This window comes from Haliotis cracherodii, unplaced genomic scaffold (assembly GCF_022045235.1).
Source record: "Haliotis cracherodii isolate W230 unplaced genomic scaffold, xgHalCrac1.p SCAF_4, whole genome shotgun sequence".
Taxonomy (NCBI): Eukaryota; Metazoa; Mollusca; class Gastropoda; order Lepetellida; family Haliotidae; genus Haliotis; species Haliotis cracherodii.
The window spans coordinates 6507856-6533136 of NW_027266297.1; the positions used below are offsets into that span (position 1 = coordinate 6507856).

The window sequence follows — 25281 nt, forward strand, 5'->3', positions numbered from 1 at the left end:
AAGATTGCGGCATAAATTTGTGTCTGAGCAACATCCATATTTTAACAAGTGAAGTGTTGTCTCCTGTCAGTTTTTACTAATAAGCATACGACAACTTAAGGAATCAAAAACTGATAAAAAATCAGCCTATGCTTGAAGACAATGAATGGGGGGACACATCAACTTTGAAAATTATCTAATTTTTGTTAGAGATAGAATATTTTGACAGGACATCCAATGGAAAAAGTTTTGTAAAACCTGAGGCAAATTTATTAAACATTAAGAGATCACAGGCTCATGCACCCCCCACCCCCAACACATACCCACACCCACACCTATATCAACACCCACACCCACACCTATATCCACACCCACACCCACCAAAACCCACACCTATATCCACACCCACACCCACCAAAACCCACACCCACAGCCACACCTATATCCACACCCACACCCACACCTATATCCACACCCACACCCACACCTATATCCACACCCACACCCACACCCACACCTATATCCACACCCACAGCCACACCTATATCCACACCCACACCCACCAAAACCCACACCATGTTCAATGGTCAGTCCCAAACTGAACGTGGTGTCAGTGATTGGATGGTCACAACTCACACTGGCCGCCGGCGACGTACTTGACCCCGAGCCACCAGTTGGCGATCATGGTGCAGTGATGGTAGACGTGGAGGAAGGTCACCTGATCATTCTTCTTACGTAAGATGAAGAACACCTTCAACACAAAATGTCTTCTGTCAAGAATTTGTTGACCGTAGTCTAGCTGTAGACTAAAGTTAGGCATAGTGCATTTCCGCAAGGAGGCACCTCCATGGGCACTAAATATGCACCGCATTGTGCTGATCTGTTTCTTTATGCATACATGTCAGAATTACTGCTTGGATTGGCAAAATTTAACCAAGGGAATTTGGCCAAGAAGTTTAACTTCAGCTTTAGTGGATATATAGAATGCTTAACAAGCTCCCGTGTAATACCAATTTTATGAAACGAGTGAAAAGTTCTAGTTTCTGATGAGCGAAAGCGAGTCAGATACCACAACTATTCACGAGTTTCATAAAAGTGGTATAACAGGGGAGCGAGTTCAGTATTTTATTTATTACTTGCCATTGATAACGTTTTTAGAATTATACTGTTGAGTGTGAATAGGCTGACACCTACACGATCCATGTCATAATCCAATTGAGTTTAACAGAATAATACTTCAAACACGTCAAAACGTATGAATTTAATACCATACAACGGTCCACCCTTAGAATTCAATAGTCCGTTCCACAAAATTAACGTAGGGCTAAGGTTATCGCAACTCACATACTTTAACTTAGACTAACGATTGTCGTTGCGCTACAATACATTCGCCTTGTGGAACGGGGCCTTGCACCTCAAAGTTTACAATCACATCAGAGTGACAAACAACTCTCCCCTGAAGTCTGTTAAGACAAGAGGGGTGACTGTAACTTTCCAACAGTCAACTTTCCCTTCATGTCGAGCACTATTCCAGCAGCTCCAGCCTTTGATGTCTACATTTCAGAACTTTTGAGCTACAATTGAGAATGTTCTTTCTCTTGCTCAGTCAGGGTTACAATATCCACTGCCTTCAACACCTTTCGTGGTAAACATATCAATGACATTTTGAAATTTGATTCATCAGTAACAAACATTGTCTGATCCAGTTCCCTATTCTGTCATGTACCATAATTATGTTTTGTTTCAGGTGAACAATTAACTTGCCTTTGCATGTGTTTGTGACGGTTGCCACATGGGGGCAGGATACGCTCACCTTTTCACGAACTCCTGGCATCGTCACTACTTGATAGTGATTCTATGCTAATCATCTTGTCAGAATCATAAAATGGCATCTGCTTTTAGCAGAGGTTTCTTATGATTATGGAAAGTTTTTTTTCTGCATTTATCATACCTTATAATGAGTTGTTGCAACAGAGACAATCAGATACAGACTGTTACACTTTTTGAAAACACTGCAGAGATAAAATATCATAAATTACCATCTTCATACATCAGCCCAGTTTCAACTACGGAACTACACTGGAATTTCTGAATCTCAATGGTAGGGCCACCAGTGGCTATTACAAGTTATGTCCGTTCTGTCCCTCCTACTGACCAATCAGATTCCATTACTCATATCACTTGCATTTGCTTCAAATTGGCGGCACTGAGTGAAGACGATCTGATTGATAATCAAGATCTATATTGTAATAACACAGGTCTTACTTTGTGAAGTGCATCAAAACACGTGAGCAATTTGATAAAAAACATGAAATGATTTTTTTAGATATTTGTTGACGCTAACTTGATGGTACACGTTTTGCAAATCCTGCAATCGACTGAAATCTGCACAGCAATTTATGAACTGTAAATTGATTTTGTTATGCAATTTTGATTGGACTATCCACAGACTCGTTAGTCCAGCCAAAATATAACTCCATAATTCCAGCCTATTTCAGCAAGGGTGGAAACTGAAATCTTCGAGTCCGCTAACAACCTGGCCTTGGGAAGATGTCTTAATAACACAACAGTGGAATCTGTCCAAACAAGACTCTGACTTTTACAGATCTCTGTCATTACCAGGCCAAACAGATGGAATCCAGACATCACTTGTGGGACAAAGAACTAGAAATTAGATTTGTAAAAGACTAACCATGCTAATAACATGAAATTCAACATGAAATTAAAAAAATGTATTCGAGTTTGTGAAAGTCCTGTAAAATTATTTCTTTTAATTAATTTATAAATATTAATTTCATATGTATAATTTTAATAAATATTGTCTTTGTCTTCAATTTTGAGTTAATGGGCAATTTGGATTTTGCATTATTTTGATCCTAGTTATATAAACACTGCTTTGTTTGTGAAACTTAATGATGTATATCAATCTCCACTAATTATGAAAAGACAATGTCTCTGTTCTGACAATTCGGCTGTCACATAATCACAGCTAGCAGTGTCTACGTCTCAGCAGCCGAAGCTACAGGGCTTTATTATCAGCGTGTACTGATTCCCTGAAAAGTAAGGTAAACTGATTACGAGTCATGCGAACCAGACACAATTCTAAGGCTTCATTGTCTGAGGCCATATAATACTTCCCAGACACCTTTTCACAACATAATCTAGGCCCCTCAGATGCCAAATGGCCTTTACTCAACAAAGACTAAATGTAATGAGTGTTTTTGTGTTGTATAACACCACACTCAGCATCAGCCATGCTCTAGGACGGCGGTCTGCCAATAATTAAATCTGGACCAGACAATACAGTGATTGATATTGTGAGCAACGATCCAAGCCTGACCACCTGAACCTGTGCCTCTTACGATGAGCATAGGTTGGAGGGGACCTATGTTGACCCTCAATCCTCATGGTGGGTGGAGGTGGGGGGGGTGGGTGTAGGGGGTGGGGATTGGTTTCTTGTTACAGTGACTTGATCAAGATCACCTTAAAGGACCAGGGGGATGTACTAATACACACAATGCTGACTCAACACAAACAAAAACATACAGGAAAACATTCCAGCTATGGTGTCATTAGTCTTACCTTACATGAAAAATATTGACCTTGACCTTAATAAACAAGACAGTGTCCAACAAATACCTGGCTTTCTGTCCAAGTTAAAGTGCAAAATTAATTTGACAATGAATGATACAACAATGTTTAACAATAACTTCAAATATGACCTTGACCTTTGACAAACATGCCACAAACTTGAGTGAGTGAATGAGTGAGTATGGTTTTACGCTGCTTTTAGCAATATTCCAGCAATATCACGGCGGGGACACCAGAAATGGGCTTCACACATTGTACCCATGTCAGAAATCGAACCCGGGTCTTCGGCGTGACGAGCGAAAGGCTTTAACCACCAGGCTACCCGACCGCCCCTCCACAAACTTGAAGTTAGGCACTGTAAAGATGCATGCAATTATAAAACAGTTTCATGCTTGTAGATGTAACAGTGCCTTAAAACAAAGACATGATGTAATGATACGATACATAATGATATCCTACAATTACCTGCATAATGACCTTGACCTCATGACTCAACACCTTCACATAAGAAGATATATACAATTTGACAATACAAGTGTAGCAGAGTTGAAAATAATGTGATATTTGAATTTATTTGGTGGTCCCCTATTTACGGGGGTTCAATGCAATAATGATAATATATACCGAGTAGCAAAGAGAAAATATGAAGATATCCAATTTACTATGTATTGTATAAAAGGAGTTTGAATTGTTTTACACTTTGTAATTGCTCATGAATTTTGGTAATAACACAACTTTGAACATTTCAACACTTCTACAAAAATCATGGTAGACTGTCATGACATTTACATAGTTCGGAGGTCATTTTTTTAGCAAATTTTATTTCTAATATTATTATGGACAAACCATCAAAACTCATTATGGTGGGCATAATGCAGCTTTCTACACAGCTGTGTTGGGTTTTTTAAAAGTGCACACTATACTCAAGAAAATACGGCATAAAAGATATCCAAACATTCATCGGTATTCCTCAAAGAGGCAGAAATTAAACTCTGGAACTTCTTTCGACTCCACACGAAGTACGGATGATAGGATATCAAACCTATTACGGTGTTAGATTTCAATCTAATGTAAAAGCTTCCTGCCTACATTCAAAAAGGGAAACATTTCATTTATTTATGACTTGACATTTGAACATGGGAGTACTCTGTTTTCGAAAAAAGATCCCCTATGGTCAAATAATTAGTATAATCACTTAAAATGATATTTGTTATTATGCTAATAACCTTTTTTTAGTTCACAATTCTTAAATTAATTTGGCCAAAGTAGGATAAGAATGTTTGGAGCCTTAATAAAGTTCTAGTTCTGATATCTAATTACCAATATGTCTTAAAAGATTATGCACAATCTCATTACAATCAAACCTTTCACTCAGATTTGACTACACTAGAAATACAGGAGTGAGTAAGGTTTTAACCCACTTATAGCAATATTTCAGCAATATCATGGCGGGGAACACCAGAAATGGGCTTCACACATTGTACCCACGTCGGGAACCCTGGTCTTCAGCGTGACGAGCGAATGCTTTGACCACTAGGCTACCCGACCGCCCCTCACTATAAATACAGGGGAGGACTGGAATAGAACCTTTGCGTGCCCAAAGGATAAAACTCTAGAGCAATTTAGACGTCTCTTTAACAAAAGAAATCATGCACAGAAAATAAATAATCTGTGAATGAAACACACGGTACATCACGCACAGAGGAATCATATCAGAGAAAATTATCTGATTTTAAAAAGATTTAAAGATATAAGGCTCTGTTAATGGTTGCTAATGCAGTTGGTGCAAGTAAACCATAGTCAACCAACACCACACCTGGAACATGTCATGTTATAACTGCATGTTGAATGTTTCCCCATCAAATGTTGAGTAGTATTCACGGTACATATGCTTCATGATAACCCACATACCGTGTCTAGAAGTTCGATGATTTTGGAGAAAAAGAACCACCAGCAGACTTGTGCCATCTGAAACATCAAAATCAGTGTTCATGAAAACAGTATATCAACATTTGAAACACCAACATCAGTCTTCAGGTAAACAGTATACAGATTTCCGAACCATCTACATCAGTTTTCAGGTAAACAGTATACAGATTTCCGAACCACCAACATCAGTCTTCAGGTAAACAGGATATAAACATTTGAAACATCAACAACAGTATTCAGGTAAACAGTATACATCTGAAGCATCAAAATAGGTCTTCAGTTAAACAGTATATAAACATTTAAAACACCAACATCAGTCTTCAGGGAAACAGTGTACAGACATCTGAACACCAACATCAATAATCAGTAACAAGCCACTGTCCTACCCTACCACAGTGAAACAAGAGCCCTGACAAGCCAACACTTTAACCACGGTCCTACCCCACCATCGGGAAACAAGAGCCCTGACAAGCCAACACTTTAACCACTGCCCTACCCCAACACAAGGAAACAAGAGCCCTGACAAGCCAACACTTTAACCACTGCCCTATCCCAACACAAGGATACAAGAGCCCTGACAAGCCAACACTTTAACCACTGCCCTACCCCAACACCAGGCAAAAGGAGCCCTGACAAGCCAACACTTTAACCACTGTCCTTACCCACCATCGGGAAACAAGAGCCCTGACAAACCAACACTTTAACCACTGTCCTATCCTAACACAATGATACAAGAGCCCTGACAAGCCAACACTTTAACCACGGCCCTACACCACCATCGGGAAACAAGAGCCCTGACAAACCAACACTTTAACCACTGCCCTACCCCACCATCGGGAAACAAGAGCCCTGACAAGCCTACACTTTAACCACTGCCCTACCCCAACACAAGGATACAAGAGCCCTGACAAGCCAACACTTTAACCACTGTCCTACCCCACCATCGGGAAACAAGAGCCCTGACAAGCCAACACTTTAACCACTGTCCTACCCCACCATCGGGAAACAAGAGCCCTGACAAGCCAACACTTTAACCACTGCCCTACCCCAACACAAGGAAACAAGAGCCCTGACAAGCCAACACTTTAACCACTGTCCTACCCCAACACAAGGATACAAGAGCCCTGACAAGCCAACACTTTAACCACTGCCCTACCCCAACACAAGGATACAAGAGCCCTGACAAGCCAACACTTAAACCACTGCCCTACCCCAACACCAGGTAAAAAGAGCCCTGACAAGCCAACACTTTAACCACTGTCCTTCCCCACCATCGGGAAACAAGAGCCCTGACAAGCCAACACTTTAACCACTGTCCTACCCCAACACAAGGATACAAGAGCCCTGACAAGCCAACACTTTAACCACTGCCCTACACCACCATCGGGAAACAAGAGCCCTGACAAGCCTACACTTTAACCACTGCCCTACCCCAACACACGGATACAAGAGCCCTGACAAGCCAACACTTTAACCACTGTCCTACCCCACCATCGGGAAACAAGAGCCCTAACAAGCCAACACTTTAACCACTGTCCTTCCCAACCATCGGGAAACAAGAGCCCTGACAAGCCAACACTTTAACCACTGCCCTACCCCACCATCCGGAAACAAGAGCCCTGACAAGCCAACACTTTAACCACTGCCCTTCCCCACCATCGGGAAACAAGAGCCCTAACAAGCCAACACTTTAACCACTGCCCTACCCCAACACAAGGAAACAAGAGCCCTGACAAGCCTACACTTTAACCACTGTCCTACCCCAACACAAGGATACAAGAGCCCTGACAAGCCAACACTTTAACCACTGCCCTACCCCAGCACAAGGATACAAGAGCCCTGACAAGCCAACACTTAAACCACTGCCCTACCCCAACACCAGGTAAAAAGAGCCCTGACAAGCCAACACTTTAACCACTGTCCTTCCCCACCATCGGGAAACAAGAGCCCTGACAAGCCAACACTTTAACCACTGCCCTACCCCAACACAAGGATACAAGAGCCCTGACAAGCCAACACTTTAACCACTGCCCTACACCACCATCGGGAAACAAGAGCCCTGACAAGCCTACACTTTAACCACTGCCCTACCCCAACACACGGATACAAGAGCCCTGACAAGCCAACACTTTAACCACTGTCCTACCCCACCATCGGGAAACAAGAGCCCTAACAAGCCAACACTTTAACCACTGTCCTTCCCAACCATCGGGAAACAAGAGCCCTGACAAGCCAACACTTTAACCACTGCCCTACCCCACCATCCGGAAACAAGAGCCCTGACAAGCCAACACTTTAACCACTGCCCTTCCCCACCATCGGGAAACAAGAGCCCTAACAAGCCAACACTTTAACCACTGCCCTACCCCAACACAAGGATACAAGAGCCCTGACAAGCCAACACTTTAACCACTGTCCTATTCCTCCACAAGGAAACAAGAGCCCTGACAAGCCAACACTTTAACCACTGTCCTACCCAAGAACAGGGAAACAAGAGCCCTAACAAGCCAACACTTTAACCTACCCCACCAACTTGAAAGGGAAACAAGAGCCCAGATTTGCCACCAAACAATACAAAACTATTACAACTACCTTACCTACCATGCCCCAAATAACACGATGAAATTATTTTTTAAGTTGTTAATGATAAAAATGTATGTGTGATCAAAGAGTGCTAATTTTAGCTACACTTAATACTTTTTTCATAATTGTTCTACTTCAGGTTCATAATGGTAAAAAAATGCTGCTTTGAGACGAGTTCATGATTGAATTAAAAAATAAAGATTTAATGTGCAAATAAATTACAAAAAAGAACACATATTACAAGGTCTACTTTGTTCTTAATCGAACAATCTGAGGACCACTTTTTTAAAGGAAAAACATCCAATTTACTCTATCTTTTTCATTTTCCCTCTCATGTCAATTTAATGTACAAAGGGCAAATAGTATATAAATCATAAAAATGTCCCCAAACAATAAGACTCTACCAAAGTTCCTGATTACAATCAGAAAGATTGTATGGCAACCATGGCGCCATGATTCCACCGCCTAACATGATCTGAGACGAACCAATCAATAGCTTCATAAACATGTCTCAAGTATAGATAAACGTCTTCATGCTTGAAACTATGCCGCAAGATACAAATACCACATCATCATCAATTCACGACCATGATCAGACTTGGTTCATGGTATCATGCTGTCTGTAGAAGCATCAACACGATGAAACGACTGTTATTTCGGTTGTACATCACAAAAGCAATTATATCAAGCCCAGATCTAATAGCCAAAGAGCTAATGATGTGATTAGTATGGAATAGAACTGGCTACAAGAGTGTTCCACATAAAGGTTGCAAATACACATTAAAACAGAACATGCATCATGAATATCTCACAAAACAGCTATTCCATGGTTAGCTCGAACCACATTAATCCTTATAATGAATGTTTGGTCACAAAATATAAGGTTAGTTTGGCAAACAAGATGAAAGCGGTTGGGTAATTGTCATAATCGCCAAGCATCGGAACTCTTCCTAGGTGGCGCTGTGACAACAGTGTCAGGTCAGGTGACACTGATGATGTGATTATACACCAGTATCGCGCTGATCAAACGTACATGGAGGAGAATCAATTCTGATTGAAACTGCGACAAACATCACGGCATTGTATCAGCAAACATTGTTTGCTTCGTTAAACAGAGTGGGTGTGGTACTAGGGAAAGCAGTTATTTCCTGAAGTAGGTTATTCACACTTTTTTGGGGGGAATAGCCAATTATGGATGGAACATCTAGATTAATCTGGCCAACAAATCACTGATATTTTGGATGCTTCGTTATGTGTTTCCATCAATACATCAGACATCAGGTCATACGATGCAGAAACAAAAACAGTTATTGAAACCCATTCACAGGCCTCACTGCCTTGCATGAACTCTCAGCACCCTTTACAGAAAGGGTCTTAGCGATATGATGGTCCAACTCTCATTCTTTTACACTGACTTATGACATTCGTCATGCTGGGACCCCCTTCCACTGCCTTGCATGAACACACAGTACGATGATCCTTGCCACAAAGGGTCTAAGGGCTAAGATGGTTCGAATTCCATCACTGCCTTACATGAACACACAGTACGATACCCCTTTCCAGAAAGGGATCTTAGCGCTAAGATGGTCCTAACTCACACTTTACACTGATTCTTTTACACTGACTTATAACATTCATCATGCTGGGACCCCCTTTCACTGCCTTGCACGAACACACAGTACCATGCCCCTTGCCGAAAAGAAGTCTTAGCACTAAGATTGCCCTAATTCCCTTTCTTTAACATTGACTTATGACATTCGTCATGCTGGGACCTCTTTCCACATAATTATCTTAGTGCCATGACTGCCATAAGTATATATAAAAGTATCAGCGACAATCATCGTAGCACTAAGATGACTTTGTGGAACGAGGACCCTTGGACTCTTTCCATGTCATGATCTCAGCTCTACAACAGCCGTAAGTATATATTAAAGTAAGAGTTTCGATGATCTTAGCACAAAACTCACTTTATGGAACGGGACACAGCTCAGCCAAAAACAACTCAATCATCGGTTGAAGTCTAAATCATCACTGCATCCCTCATATTTCAGTTTCCATAAAGTTTTAGGAAAATGATTCAGGAATTATTAATCAGTATTACTACTTGCAATTTACAAAATCACTTCATACCACTAATTTGTTTCTCATTTTTATGAATACGCCTGCATTAAATTTTCCAAAAGTAAAAGCAATTTTCTTCTTAACCTGAGCTTCTAGAAATTTATCTGCAGAAATATAACCAGGTGGCAGATTACCTGCATTTTCAAAAAACTATTCTGACTTTAGAATATTAAGCTTACCTTCGTAACTTAGCCCCAAGCAAACATTTTAATATTTGATTAATATTGTCTCCCTCAACCTGGCATACTTGCCAAGAAAATCAATAAAGTATAAAAAGAAAGAAATCTTGCCTTGAACTGAACGATATAATAGTAACATGCATGTCTTATTCTGACCATGCCATCATGAAAATATTGCATGCTGTTTTAAAAGACATGACACTTGTTATTCATAGGACATGAGGTTAATGACATGAGGTCAAATGAGTATTTGAACCTGCGATTATAGGATTCTGGTGATCCTAAGGGATGTAAATTGGGCCACCTGTGCTTCCTTAACGTTACAGCAACCTGTAGAATCAGACTGAGACTCTGGTAAAACAAATCAACTCAGGAGTCAACGGCTGTGGAAAGGGAAAGTGGACTGGTTGACACAGGTAGCTGTGGACTTGCAGTGCCAAGAGACTGTCGGAGTATTTGACCGGTTGACACAGGTAGATATAGACTTACCCATAGGGATAAGAGACTGTCAGAGTAGTCGACTGGTTGACACAGGTAGCTGTGAACTTACCCATAGGGATAAGACACTGTCAGAGTAGTCGACTGGTTGACACAGGTAGATAGAGACTTACCCATAGGGATAAGTGACTGTCGGTGTAGTTGACGGGTTGACACAGTAGCTGTGGACTTACCCATAGGGATAAGACACTGTCGGAGTAGTCGACTGGTTGACAAAGGTAGATAGAGACTTACCAATGGGGAAAAGACACTGTCAGAGTAGTCGACTGGTTGACACAGGTAAGATAGAGACTTACCCATAGGGTTAAGGGACTGTCGGAGTAGTCGACTGGTTGACACAGGAAGCTGTGGACTTACCCGTAGTGCTAAGGGGCTGTCGGAGTAGTCGACTGGTTGACACAGGAAGCTGTAGTGGGAAAGAGTAGATGTGACCACAAACTGAAAAAGAAAATATGAACATGGCATTTCTTTGAAACAAATTGATCTTCAAACATTTGAATATTTTCAGGTGATGCAATTATATAATAAATGCTGGAAAACATCAATTTCCTTTTAAATATATTTACATTAATCAAATCAAGAATGGACATTGTTATTCAGCTTAAGAGCCAGACTTAAATAATCATTGTCAAAGTTGATGACTGCAGGCAGGTGAACTGTCTGAATGGCTCCTAATGAGGTGGGTAGAATCGATGTGACTGGATATTTCAACTTTGATTAGTCATCTACATCTGTCTCAAATGTCACTGTTGTCTTGATGAAAAAATTATAAATCAGAAAAATGTCCTTTGTGTGCAGTAGTTATTTAAAGGACACCACAGCTCATGTGATTCTGATTGATCATGTTTATTGTTGCCCAGGCAAGACCTGTGTCAAACATCAAGCAAGGCCTGTGTCAAACATCAAGCAAGGCCTGTGTCAAACATCAAGCAAGGCCTGTGTCAAACATCAAGCAATGCCCAGTCTAACATCAAGAAAGGCCTGAAGAGAGAATCAAGCAAGGATTGAAAGAGAGGGTCAAGCAAGGATTGAAAGAGAGAGTCAAGCAAGGATTGAAAGAGAGGGTCAAGCATGGATTGAAAGAGAGGGTCAAGCAAGGATTGAAAGAGAGGGTCAAGCAAGGATTGAAAGAGAGGGTCAAGCAAGGATTGAAAGAGAGGGTCAAGCAAGGATTGAAAGAGAGAATCAAGCAAGGATTGAAAGAGAGGGTCAAAGCAAGGATTGAAAGAGAGGGTCAAGCAAGGATTGAAAGAGAGGGTCAAGCAAGGATTGAAAGAGAGGGTCAAGCAAGGATTGAAAGAGAGAATCAAGCAAGGATTGAAAGAGAGGGTCAAGCAAGGATTGAAAGAGAGAATCAAGCAAGGATTGAAAGAGAGGGTCAAGCAAGGATTGAAAGAGAGGGTCAAGCAAGGATTGAAAGAGAGAATCAAGCAAGGATTGAAAGAGAGGGTCAAGCAAGGATTGAAAGAGAGAATCAAGCAAGGATTGAAAGAGAGAATCAAGCAAGGATTGAAAGAGAGAGTCAAGCAAGGATTGAAAGAGAGAATCAAGCAAGGATTGAAAGAGAGGGTCAAGCAAGGATTGAAAGAGAGGGTCAAGCAAGGATTGAAAGAGAGGGTCAAGCAAGGATTGAAAGAGAGAATCAAGCAAGGATTGAAAGAGAGGGTCAAGCAAGGATTGAAAGAGAGGGTCAAGCAAGGATTGAAAGAGAGAATCAAGCAAGGATTGAAAGAGAGGGTCAAGCAAGGATTGAAAGAGAGAATCAAGCAAGGATTGAAAGAGAGAATCAAGCAAGGATTGAAAGAGAGAGTCAAGCAAGGATTGAAAGAGAGAATCAAGCAAGGATTGAAAGAGAGGGTCAAGCAAGGATTGAAAGAGAGGGTCAAGCAAGGATTGAAAGAGAGAATCAAGCAAGGATTGAAAGAGAGGGTCAAGCAAGGATTGAAAGAGAGGGTCAAGCAAGGATTGAAAGAGAGAATCAAGCAAGGATTGAAAGAGAGGGTCAAGCAAGGATTGAAAGAGAGAATCAAGCAAGGATTGAAAGAGAGGGTCAAGCAAGGATTGAAAGAGAGGGTCAAGCAAGGATTGAAAGAGAGGGTCAAGAAAGGCCTGAAGAGAGAATCAAGCAAGGATTGAAAGAGAGGGTCAGGCAAGGATTGAAAGAGTGGGTCAAAGCAAGGATTGAAAGAGAGGGTCAAGCAAGGATTGAAAGAGTGGGTCAAAGCAAGGATTGAAAGAGAGAATCAAGCAAGGATTGAAAGAGAGGGTCAAGCAAGGATTGAAAGAGAGGGTCAAGCAAGGATTGAAAGAGAGGGTCAAGCAAAGATTGAAAGAGAGAATCAAGCAAGGATTGAAAGAGAGAGTCAAGCAAGGATTGAAAGAGAGAATCAAGCAAGGATTGAAAGAGAGGGTCAAGAAAGGCCTGAAAGAGAGGGTCAAGCAAGGATTGAAAGAGAGGGTCAAGCAAGGATTGAAAGAGAGGGTCAAGCAAGGATTGAAAGAGAGGGTCAGGCAAGGATTGAAAGAGAGGGTCAAGCAAGGATTGAAAGAGAGGGTCAAGCAAGGATTGAAAGAGAGAATCAAGCAAGGATTGAAAGAGAGGGTCAAGCAAGGATTGAAAGAGAGGGTCAAGCAAGGATTGAAAGAGAGAATCAAGCAAGGATTGAAAGAGAGAGTCAAGCAAGGATTGAAAGAGAGAATCAAGCAAGGATTGAAAGAGAGGGTCAAGAAAGGCCTGAAAGAGTGGGTCAAAGCAAGGATTGAAAGAGAGGGTCAAGCAAGGATTGAAAGAGTGGGTCAAAGCAAGGATTGAAAGAGAGGGTCAAGCAAGGATTGAAAGAGAGGGTCAAGAAAGGCCTGAAGAGAGAATCAAGCAAGGATTGAAAGAGAGGGTCAAGCAAGGATTGAAAGAGAGGGTCAAGCAAGGATTGAAAGAGAGGGTCAAGAAAGGCCTGAAGAGAGAATCAAGCAAGGATTGAAAGAGAGGGTCAGGCAAGGATTGAAAGAGAGGGTCAAGCAAGGATTGAAAGAGAGGGTCAAGAAAGGCCTGAAGAGAGAATCAAGCAAGGATTGAAAGAGAGGGTCAAGCAAGGATTGAAAGAGAGGGTCAAGAAAGGCCTGAAGAGAGAATCAAGCAAGGATTGAAAGAGAGGGTCAGGCAAGGATTGAAAGAGAGGGTCAAGCAAGGATTGAAAGAGAGGGTCAAGCAAGGATAGAAAGAGAGAATCAAGCAAGGATTGAAAGAGAGAATCAAGCAAGGATTGAAAGAGAGGGTCAAGCAAGGATTGAAAGAGAGGGTCAAGCAAGGATTGAAAGAGAGAATCAAGCAAGGATTGAAAGAGAGGGTCAAGCAAGGATTGAAAGAGAGGGTCAAGCAAGGATTGAAAGAGAGAATCAAGCAAGGATTGAAAGAGAGGGTCAAGCAAGGATTGAAAGAGAGAATCAAGCAAGGATAGAAAGAGAGAATCAAGCAAGGATTGAAAGAGAGGGTCAAGCAAGGATTGAAAGAGAGAATCAAGCAAGGATTGAAAGAGAGGGTCAAGCAAGGATTGAAAGAGAGAATCAAGCAAGGATTGAAAGAGAGAATCAAGCAAGGATTGAAAGAGAGGGTCAAGCAAGGATTGAAAGAGAGGGTCAAGCAAGGATTGAAAGAGAGAATCAAGCAAGGATTGAAAGAGAGGGTCAAGCAAGGATTGAAAGAGAGAATCAAGCAAGGATAGAAAGAGAGAATCAAGCAAGGATTGAAAGAGAGAATCAAGCAAGGATTGAAAGAGAGAATCAAGCAAGGATTGAAAGAGAGAATCAAGCAAGGATTGAAAGAGAGGGTCAAGCAAGGATTGAAAGAGAGGGTCAAGCAAGGATTGAAAGAGAGAATCAAGCAAGGATTGAGAGAGAGGGTCAAGCAAGGATTGAAAGAGAGAATCAAGCAAGGATAGAAAGAGAGAATCAAGCAAGGATTGAAAGAGAGAATCAAGCAAGGATTGAAAGAGAGAATCAAGCAAGGATTGAAAGAGAGAATCAAGCAAGGATTGAAAGAGAGGGTCAAGCAAGGATTGAAAGAGAGGGTCAAAGCAAGGCTTAAATGGAAGGTCAAGCAAAGAATCTGTGATCTGAACTGAAATTGGTTTCAAGCTTCATCATTCCATTATTCTTTTCGATGTTGTCACACTAGTAACCACTAACCTCATAGAACATATAGCAGGAGAGAGCCACGAGACCAAAGTTGTAGGGGATGAGAACGAGCTTCAAGTTGACAGGCTTCCGGCCAGCCATGATGCGTGGGCCCAGACATACCACCAACAGGTACAGCAAGAAGATCACAACACTCGGGACAGGGGAGTCCATCAACAGCCAGCCGGACACACGAGGGTCTGCAATACACAGAGGGATGGAGGTCTGCAATACGCAACATAAATGGAGGTCTGCAATCCCCAGAGGGCTGGAGGTCTGCAATCCCCAGAGGGCTGGAGGTCTGCAATCCCCAGAGGGATGGAGGTCTGCAATACACAGAGGGATGGAGGTCTGCAATACACAGAGGGAAGGAGGTCTGCAATACACAACATATATAGAGGTCTGCAATACACAGAGGGATGGAGGTCTGCAATACACAACATATATAGAGGTCTGCAATACACAGAGGGATGGAGGTCAGCAATACACAACATATATAGAGGTCTGCAATACACAGAGGGCTGGAGGTCTGCAATCCCCAGAGGGATGGAGGTCTGCAATACACAGAGGGATGGAGGTCTGCAATACACAGAGGGATGGAGGTCTGCAATACACAGAGGGCTGGAGGTCTGCAATACACAGAGGGATGGAGGTCTGCAATACACAACATATATAGAGGTCTGCAATCCACAGAGGGATGGAGGTCTGCAATACACAGAGGGATGGAGGTCTGCAATACACAGAGGGCTGGAGGTCTGCAATACACAGAGGGATGGAGGTCTGCAATACACAACATATATAGAGGTCTGCAATCCACAGAGGGCTGGAGGTCTGCAATACACAACATATATGGAGGTCTGCAATCCACAGAGGGATGGAGGTCTGCAATACACAGAGGGATGGAGGTCTGCAATACACAGAGGGCTGGAGGTCTGCAATACACAGAGGGATGGAGGTCTGCAATCCACAGAGGGATGGAGGTCTGCAATACACAGAGGGATGGAGGTCTGCAATACACAGAGGGATGGAGGTCTGCAATCCACAGAGGGATGGAGGTCTGCAATCCACAGAGGGATGGAGGTCTGCAATCCACAGAGGGATGGAGGTCTGCAATACACAGAGGGATGGAGGTCTGCAATACACAGAGGGATGGAGGTCTGCAATCCACAGAGGGATGGAGGTCTGCAATACACAGAGGGATGGAGGTCTGCAATACACAGAGGGCTGGAGGTCTGCAATACACAACATATATGGAGGTCTGCAATCCACAGAGGGACGGAGGTCTGCAATACACAGAGGGATGGAGGTCTGCAATACACAGAGGGCTGGAGGTCTGCAATACACAGAGGGATGGAGGTCTGCAATCCACAGAGGGATGGAGGTCTGCAATACACAGAGGGATGGAGGTCTGCAATACACAGAGGGATGGAGGTCTGCAATCCACAGAGGGATGGAGGTCTGCAATCCACAGAGGGATGGAGGTCTGCAATCCACAGAGGGATGGAGGTCTGCAATACACAGAGGGATGGAGGTCTGCAATACACAGAGGGATGGAGGTCTGCAATCCACAGAGGGATGGAGGTCTGCAATACACAGAGGGATGGAGGTCTGCAATACACAGAGGGCTGGAGGTCTGCAACACACAACATATATGGAGGTCGGCAATACACACCATATATGGACTTTTGTTTTACAGGTTATACCCATATGGGGAATTGAACCTTGGACTTAAATGTTGTTACCAAATTCCAAGTCCTGAAATAGAATGTAAGACTTACCTCCCCTGTCCAGACTGTCCTGGTAGTATCCTGTCATGTTTTGCCAAACGGATCCCATCCCTCTCGTCATTAAAAATTCCTGTGATCACAATTTAAGATCTGAAAAAGATAAAACAACTTGAATTATACTATTTCATTGAAATAAGTGGAAATAGGCTTGAGTAATATTTGCTTTGGCCTGAGAACTCAATTGATTCTTGCTTTTAGACTACCATTTGTCATGTTTATACGAACACTCTTTTTGTACTTATTGCAAAATTATATATTCATAGATGCAAATTCCAAAATAAAAAAAACTTATTTTCATGTTACAACTTAGAATAGGACACTGCTTTCAAGACAGGTAATCAGCAGAAATCTATAGAGCTTGGATGCTGTATCATAAACTCTTTGAAAATAAGAAGCAGCTTACACATTAATTAAGTTTTACACTTTAGACTTTAATGTATGACACCTGCATGGTCTTCCTGCACTGCAGTGGAACATAGAAGCTTTAACAGTTTATGCCTACGTGATATATGCAGTATATTTGTTTTACTAGAGTGTATGTGTGGGTGAGAAGTATGTTATTATTTGTAAAAAAATCTAAGATGTACTGATAAGTTGTGAAACTGGCTTGCTGCTACCCTGGGCCTAAACAAAGAGAAAAGAAACAAAGAAAAACTCTTTTTGAAACAATATTATTCTGACATTGTCATAAATTCCTGACATAATATGAATTACCCAATGCATCCTTGTCACCATGCGTACATGTATTTCTTTACGGATCTTTATTATTAAAATACTGATTGGCTGCAGGTATCACACACACAGGAACTCTAAGGCCGATTTTGGACCGATTTGCTAATCCCAATTGTATTGTACATTGACTGTCTGCCTTCCTGAACGAGCTGTGCAACTATGTCACTGATTAATTACTGTTGTTTATATTTATGATTAAATCCATGTCAGGTGATCTTTGCTATATAAGCCTTGGTCCAGAGATGAAACGCTCACAGTCTGAAAGTGTACGTTAAATCTCTAAGTAAGTAAGTAAGTAAGTAAGTAAGATGAAATGACCAAAATGAATTAAAACAAAACACAAAACACAAAACCAAATAACATCTTCACAACCAAACTTCAAACCCCAAAAATAGACACAGCACTCTCCTCTAGAATAAATAAGACAACTGACCCAAAACTCCGCTAAAAACACCACACTAACATACATACATGAAAAATGGCCAAATTGGTGCCACATCTACATTGACAGGTCCTCTGACCCGGACTCGAAACACAGGATTCAGCATCCATATTTCTCAACTGACAAAGGAAACAAAATCCTATAGGCTCCCAAACAACCAATCAATCTTCACGGCCGAACTAATGGGGATATCAACAGCCCCACACACACCCCAAATTAAAAAACAAAATAAATTCCTAATTTTAATGGACACGCTTAGTGGATTACAAGCTATTAAAAACAACAACACAAAAAACTAAGACACCAAATACATAAATGCTCAAACCAACTTAGCCAACTAGGTAAAGAAATAGAAGTCCCGAATATGGTAACCTAAAACCACACCCTCCCTTTGTCCCCCCACCTATGGTAAGCTTTCAATTTCCAAATTTCTCAAAATCTTAAATAAGCAACCCTAAAGCCCTCCCACGGTTGCCTCACCTCAGTCTCATTGACAAACCCACTAAAGCACACGTAAAATCTCCAAATTTAAGTAAGTAAGATGAAAATGAGAGAGAGGTCTTACCCTCACTCAGCATAGGGTTAGGCTAGGTGATCCAGGGCACCAAGACAACAACCACTACCACTATGTGCTGACCTGGCACATAGTGCTTCTTGCATATATATCTACCTGTATAAAGCAAACTTGTAAACACCCAAGCCATCGACACCATGTTGTCACTTCCTACCGAGAACCGTACACCGACCCCTTGCACATAGGAATATGCTTTTTATTTATTGGCAACACACACATGCATCACCCGAAATGGACTTGTCTCACATTGCCATGGTCGGATTGTATTCTGAGAGTCATCATTAATTAAATACAGGTACATATTGTTAAAGCTTGTACATCTTATTAACATCCTCAAAGAGTGAGTGAGTGAGTATGGTTTTACGCCGCTTTTAGCAATATTCCAGCAATATCACGGCGGGGGACACCAGAAATGGGCTTCACACATTGTACCCATGTCGGGAATCGAACCCGGGTCTTCAGCGTGACGAGCTAACGCTTTAAACACTAGGCTACCCGACAGCCCCTCCTCAAAGAGGCTGTATATAATGTTGATATCTCATTCTTGTGGTCGCCCACTCTTTGTTTTTTTCTTAAGTAACCGATGATAATAATAGAATAACAACTTTTTTTTAAACAAAACAATAAATCCCTCCCTACCCATTCAGTTTTAGAAAAAAGTTGTAAGAAACAAGTCTACTAGGGCCTAATTCAAGGTATCACGTGGGGAAAAAAAACCGTTTTGGTGTTCATGTACTTTAACATCAAGTGTCATTTTTATCCTATGCCCTACATTTACTGGTAAGAGCTTACAAAGAATTCAGCTAACAGGACACGTTGTAAGTTCATAAGTTCTAAGTCACGCATGCATGTGATAACCTCATTGATGAAGTTATCAGTCAAGTTGTAAAATGTTCACGAGTAGCTCACAGCACTATCATGTTATATAAGCTTGACTGGACTGATTATCAGCGACCTTTAACATGCTACAGATAACACATTTGACGAATACGTGATCTGTAATTACACAACCTTGGAATCTGTCTAGCCCTGTCCCACTGGTTTACATTCCGGTACATACTTGGCCAGGTTGACTTGTCATGGAACACAGAGATCACACATGCTGGTTCGAATGCTTTGCTCACTCGTACAGTGAACTTAGACCCCTCAATGCTGGTTGGCTGATTAGGAAATTCACGTGACACCGAAAGCTATTGCTAAGGTATTTGTGACCGACCAGGAGAAATGGGACCTCATGGGTGCATGGATACAACTGGCCTATGACGTCATAAAGAAAGACGTTGGACCTCCACAACATGGGTACAATGTGTGAAGCCCATTTCTGGTGTCCCCTACCGTGATATTGCTGGAATATTGCCAAAAGGGTCATAAACCATAGTTTGTAATGTAATAAAACTATTTCAAAACATTTCAGCTTACATGTCTACTTTTAATTAAGCAGACATTATATTTAAAAACTGCAACCATTACATAAACAGTCATAAGTCTGAAAATGGGACTTTGCAGAAAAAACAAATGTTTGATACCATGTATTTCAGTACTAAATAAACTGATGGAAATAAACAAGGAACACTTAGTTTCAGACACAGTGAAATGATATGCTATCATGGATTCCCTGCCTGTCTTCCAAATACACGTTGGAAACAATGCACACAAACACATCTCAACATTTGATTGACGTGTTGAATATGTATGAGCACTATTTCAAATGTACTGACAGTAAAGCTTATTTCCCAAAATATTTCATTGTTCCTTATTCATTTCCATCAGTATATGAATTGAAGCTTATGAATTGTACTGTTATGGTCTTAAGATGCCATAGTTGCAAAACATATTAAAGAAATATAAATGTGATTTTTCACCCCTAAGGTCCCTTATCTCATGGTGGGTCACATTTTTTATAAAGAAACAATGACCTTCACTTTATCAAATAAAGCATCCATATGTGTATGTCTTGCCTTACTAAGAAAGAGACCAGTGAAGATCCGGGGTAGAATAGGTCTTCAGCAACCAATGCTTGCCGTAAAAGGTGACTATGCTTGTTGTAAGAGGCGAATAACGGGATCGGGTGGTCAGGCTCGCTGACTTGGTTGATGCATGTTATCGTATCCCAACTGTGTGGATCGATGATCATGATGTCAATCACTGGATTGTCTGGTCCAAACTCGATTATTTACAGACCGTCGTCATATAGCTGGAATATTACTGAGTGGGGCGTTAAACAACAAACGAAAAAACAACAACAAAGGAAGAACACCTATTTTACATTATACAAATAGAATACATATATTTATCATGTTAAATATTAGTGGAAACATGGTTCAATTTGTTTATAAAAACAACATTATGATGTCGCCATACCAAGGAGTGCCTTTTATCTTTTGATATGCAAGGTTATCCCCTTCCAATTGTATCTCATTAGGAGCAATGAATCTCCTCAGATATGTTATGTTTATACTCCGCACATGGACCCGGATAGACACAGTACTACCCCGGGTAGACACAGTACTACCCGGACCCGTAGTTATTAGGGCTGTTACGATTCACTCGTGTAATCGGTGAATAGAACCGTATCCATTCATGATTTGAATTTGTTATTCGTGGCCACTAGAATCAAATATTTATGAATATGCAGTCATGTGTTTTTACATACCCTGTACCCAATAATATCCATAAGAACATATTATATTCATAGATTTCTTTCAAAGACAACACTCTTATACTATTTAATTTGACAATATTGTGGTCACTGGTCATTGTCACATTTGAGCAGATACTAGTACCTGGACAAGTGCAGTATATAAATGTATAATATATTAATAATTTACAAACCATGTCAAATAATTTATTTTGTTATTCATTCATCTGCTGACTTGTTATTGTATTCGTAAATTAATATTTGTATTCTTTACCCTATATTCGTGATATGATCGTATTCGCCTCATAATGTATTAATTTGGAGCCCTAGTAGTTAGTCACGTGATATATTGTTTAATGACAAAAACTCACTATAGCTCAGTAGTTACACTACAAGGAGCAAATGTTAACATTTCTTTCTGACGATGCACACATTCCCTTTGACTTGTATATGTTGGAGTGAAGATGAAGCTTCAGTCAACTTTAGTGTACGCATGATCTGATTATTAGATACATGTATCTAAATAGTTTTTGCTAGGGTTCTGGTAAAACAACTCCAAATAGGACAGTTTGTACCCAACTCTTGAGACCTACAGCCGGTACCCAGGTAGGGTCGGGTAATAGGGGGTCGGGTACCCGGGTGTAAATGTGGACACGTCCCAGCCCTAGTCGACATCTGTGACCGGTCTAGTAGAATTTGTTTGTTTGTTGCTGAGGCTGCACTTGACAATATTCCAGCTATAATCAAGTCTGAACATTTCAGTGACTGACGTCATGAGCACCGATCTAAAAACACGTTAATCCATCTTACGACAAGCATCAGTTGCTGGGGACTTGTATTCTTACTCAGGATTGCCACGGGTCTGTCTATCAGAAGCTTGACTTACAAAATTGAGTAAGAGAGCCATGCATGGTTTTATACAGACTGACAATCATCCGGACTGTTTAACATTGCAAGAGATCAACACTCTATTATTGTTAGCTGAAAACTAGAGACTGTCATATTTTAGCTGTACACTAGTTTGCAATAAGGCTATTGTTCTCAAGATGATCAATACAATCAGAGAATCTTGAAAGTATCGATCATCACTTCTCTTTCTTCGAAGATTTCAAAGAACACCATACAACTCTTTCTCAAAAGTTGTTTGATCAAGGGTACAACTTTCAGGGCTCAGCAAAACTTTCAAAAAGTGTTAAGGTAGACATGTGAATGACATTTCCAAATTTGACACATTAGGCCTAGTGACAAAAATTATGTCCCGTAAATATTCCGGTGTTTTTCAGGTGAACAATTTACTTGCCTTTACATGTTTATGACAGGTGCTACCTCTGAGGCCAAGTGCCTAGTAGTCATTCATAAAAACATGTTTATGTCTGTAGATCTCGGCCTGGGACCCGTTCCACAAAGCGATCTTAGCGCTACGACTGTCATAGGTCAGTGTTAAAGAATGGGAGTTACGATCGACTAAGTGCTGAGATTGCTTTGTGGAACGTGTCCCTGGTCGGAATCGCTTGAGGTCTGCTTTTAGATTTCTCATGCTTAGGGAAATGTTTAATTGTGGCTTTATATTTACTTATCTAAGTCATCATTATATACGAATACTATATTATAAGCAGCCATAAAACTGTCAGAACACTGCATTCAGTTTTAGTTTAATTGCACGAATTTTAAAGTGCACTACTCACATTTTTATAAAATGATTTACAGATAATGCCTACACATACAGAGCCTCACACGAGAAACTTGAGGAGTTGTCTTGACAAGATACAACTTTTAACTGTCTACAAGAAGATCGAAGTATATCCGACATGTTCTATTGCATTGTGCGTATACTCGAGCTATTCCTGTTAGATAGAAATAATAATTTTCATTGATACTTTTGATTTTAGATGGATGGAAGGTCACTCGTTCGCATGTACCCATAACGTACCCACCTTTGCACCCATCAAAGAACGGCAACTCTAGTTAATATTAGTTACCTTCGATTTATCTCCCTTGTAGCATATACACGCATTTTATGAGAGCTTCGTGACTATTTCTTTGAGTTTTTCTCCATGACAACCAGCAAAGTAATAATTGTGGTTCAATAGACAGAATCTGCTGTTACTTTGACGGGAAAATACCGAGATTTTCGAGTGAAATAACTATTTATGACAGCATTACCCTGGTTTCACCCAGTTTGATCCCGGTAATTATCTATGGGAGATTGTCTGGCGGTATTACCGTACCGGTCAAACTCTGTTTGGTGAACTTGGCCATTTAACATGTTGATGTGATAAAGGAAATTTGGGATGTCCAAGTCCAAAGGCCTTACTTCAGTAACTTTGAGGGGTCGGGGGGTGCAAATATTTGTGCAAGTATCACTTGTCCCCAACTTGTATTTTCATGATCAAATAAAACTGTTTTCTATGTTTAAAAAGTCCAGGGGGAAAATTACTACTAAAACAGTGTTCATCTCTTATAATGTGGTCTTGTTTAATTGCCGCCGTGGAACTGACACTGGAACTGGTGATTTTACATTTATTAGTACGAATGGGTCTAGAGTTGTAGATTATGTTATGTCATCCCTTGAAATGTTTTCTTTATGTGCACGTTTTCATATTGTATCCCGATCCGACCTCCCGATTACGTGCTCACTGTTGTCACGTGACTCTCCAGAAGCCTCTGATGCAGGGAAATCAGGTGCCTTTCACTTAGATTGCCGCTATGTTTGGGACGATTGTAAACGGGACTGCTTCAAAGCAAACCTACTTGCTGGTGAGGTTATCTCCGCGTTTGACACTTTTACCGATTTAGTATTTGATGATATAGATAATGCTGTTAACATCCTTACTGTAGCTATATGTTGTGCTTCTAGCATTATGAAAGTCACATATCATTTTTGTGAGTGGTGGTTTGAAAGAGTGAGTTTGTTCGACTTCAATATAAGAGTGGGGATTCTCTTGACAATTACATTCAAACCAGTAATAGATGTACTGCTTTGATACGGAGGAAAATACAGCTGTGACATGTGCATAATATTAACAGTAGTGAAGTATGTTGGTCTGTATTTAATCGACTTTCCAGAAAGTCTTCATCCTTGCTATCTACTGAAAATGTTGAACAATGGCATGAATATTTTAGTGGTATGTTGTCTACAGATCTGGCCGCAGATGTAACTTCATGTGATATGGATAGGGATGATGATGATGATGATGATGATGATGATAACGAGGAAAATGATATCATGCCTGCCACTTAGATGATATAGTTTGTTGTTTCTTCTTGTTAAACGCCACACTCGGCAATATTCCAACTATACGACGGCGGTCTGTAAATAATCGAGTCCGGACCAGACAATCCAGTGAATGACATCATGAGCATCGATTCACGCAATTGGGATACGATGACATGCATCAACCAAGTCAGCGAGCCTGACCACCTGGTCCCGTTAGTCGCCTTCGACGACAAGCATAGTCACCTTTTACGACATGAAAGGGTTTTGAAGACGTATTCTATCCCGGATATTTTCACGGGTCTAGATCATATAACAAAATGTAATGTTGATAGTCCAATTACTGAAAAGGAAATAGTAAAAGCTATTATTGGTCTGAAATGTAACAAATCAGCAGGAAATAATAAGGTAATAACAGAATTGTTGAAAATGCACATGATATTTCCATGTTCATTTTATGGCGGTTAAAATCTACAGGTGACATAGCTCTACATTGTTTGTTGCATACCGCCGCACTCAGCAATATTCCAGCTGTCTGTAAATAAACGTGTCTGCACAAGACAATCCCATGATTGATATCATGAACATCTGAGACTAAGGTCAGATTTTAATGAGATTGCTCATGTTCCATGTATAAGCACAATCAAATATGTGTGTCTTTGGTTTGCTTCTCGTAAACAAAAGTAAGATCTACTTAACAGTTCCAAGGATTTTTGTTTGCAGTACTGCTCTGCTGTGATAAAGGTTTCCGCAATAATCCAGTTATATGACGGCGACCTTTAAATCATCGTGTCGGGCAAGACAAACCAGTGGTTGATGTTATGAGCAACGTCACATTATCGGG

At 40.9% G+C, this 25281-nt stretch overlaps 1 protein-coding gene across 1 annotated transcript in view; it reads right to left on the reverse strand.

Annotated features, from left to right (window-relative positions):
- Nucleotides 1–23177, reverse strand: part of LOC139478871 (very long chain fatty acid elongase 4-like) — a 35112-nt gene extending 11935 nt beyond the window's left edge. Inside the window, exons 1-6 of the mRNA XM_071261540.1 lie at nt 23158–23177; nt 16829–16927; nt 15063–15250; nt 11238–11318; nt 5482–5538; nt 616–730 (exon numbers count right to left, since the gene is read on the reverse strand). Of these exons, the coding sequence (XP_071117641.1) occupies nt 616–730; nt 5482–5538; nt 11238–11318; nt 15063–15250; nt 16829–16898 (511 nt within the window). The 5' untranslated portion in view covers nt 16899–16927; nt 23158–23177. The remainder of the gene's footprint in view (nt 1–615; nt 731–5481; nt 5539–11237; nt 11319–15062; nt 15251–16828; nt 16928–23157) is intronic.
- Nucleotides 23178–25281: the final 2104 nt, after the last annotated feature.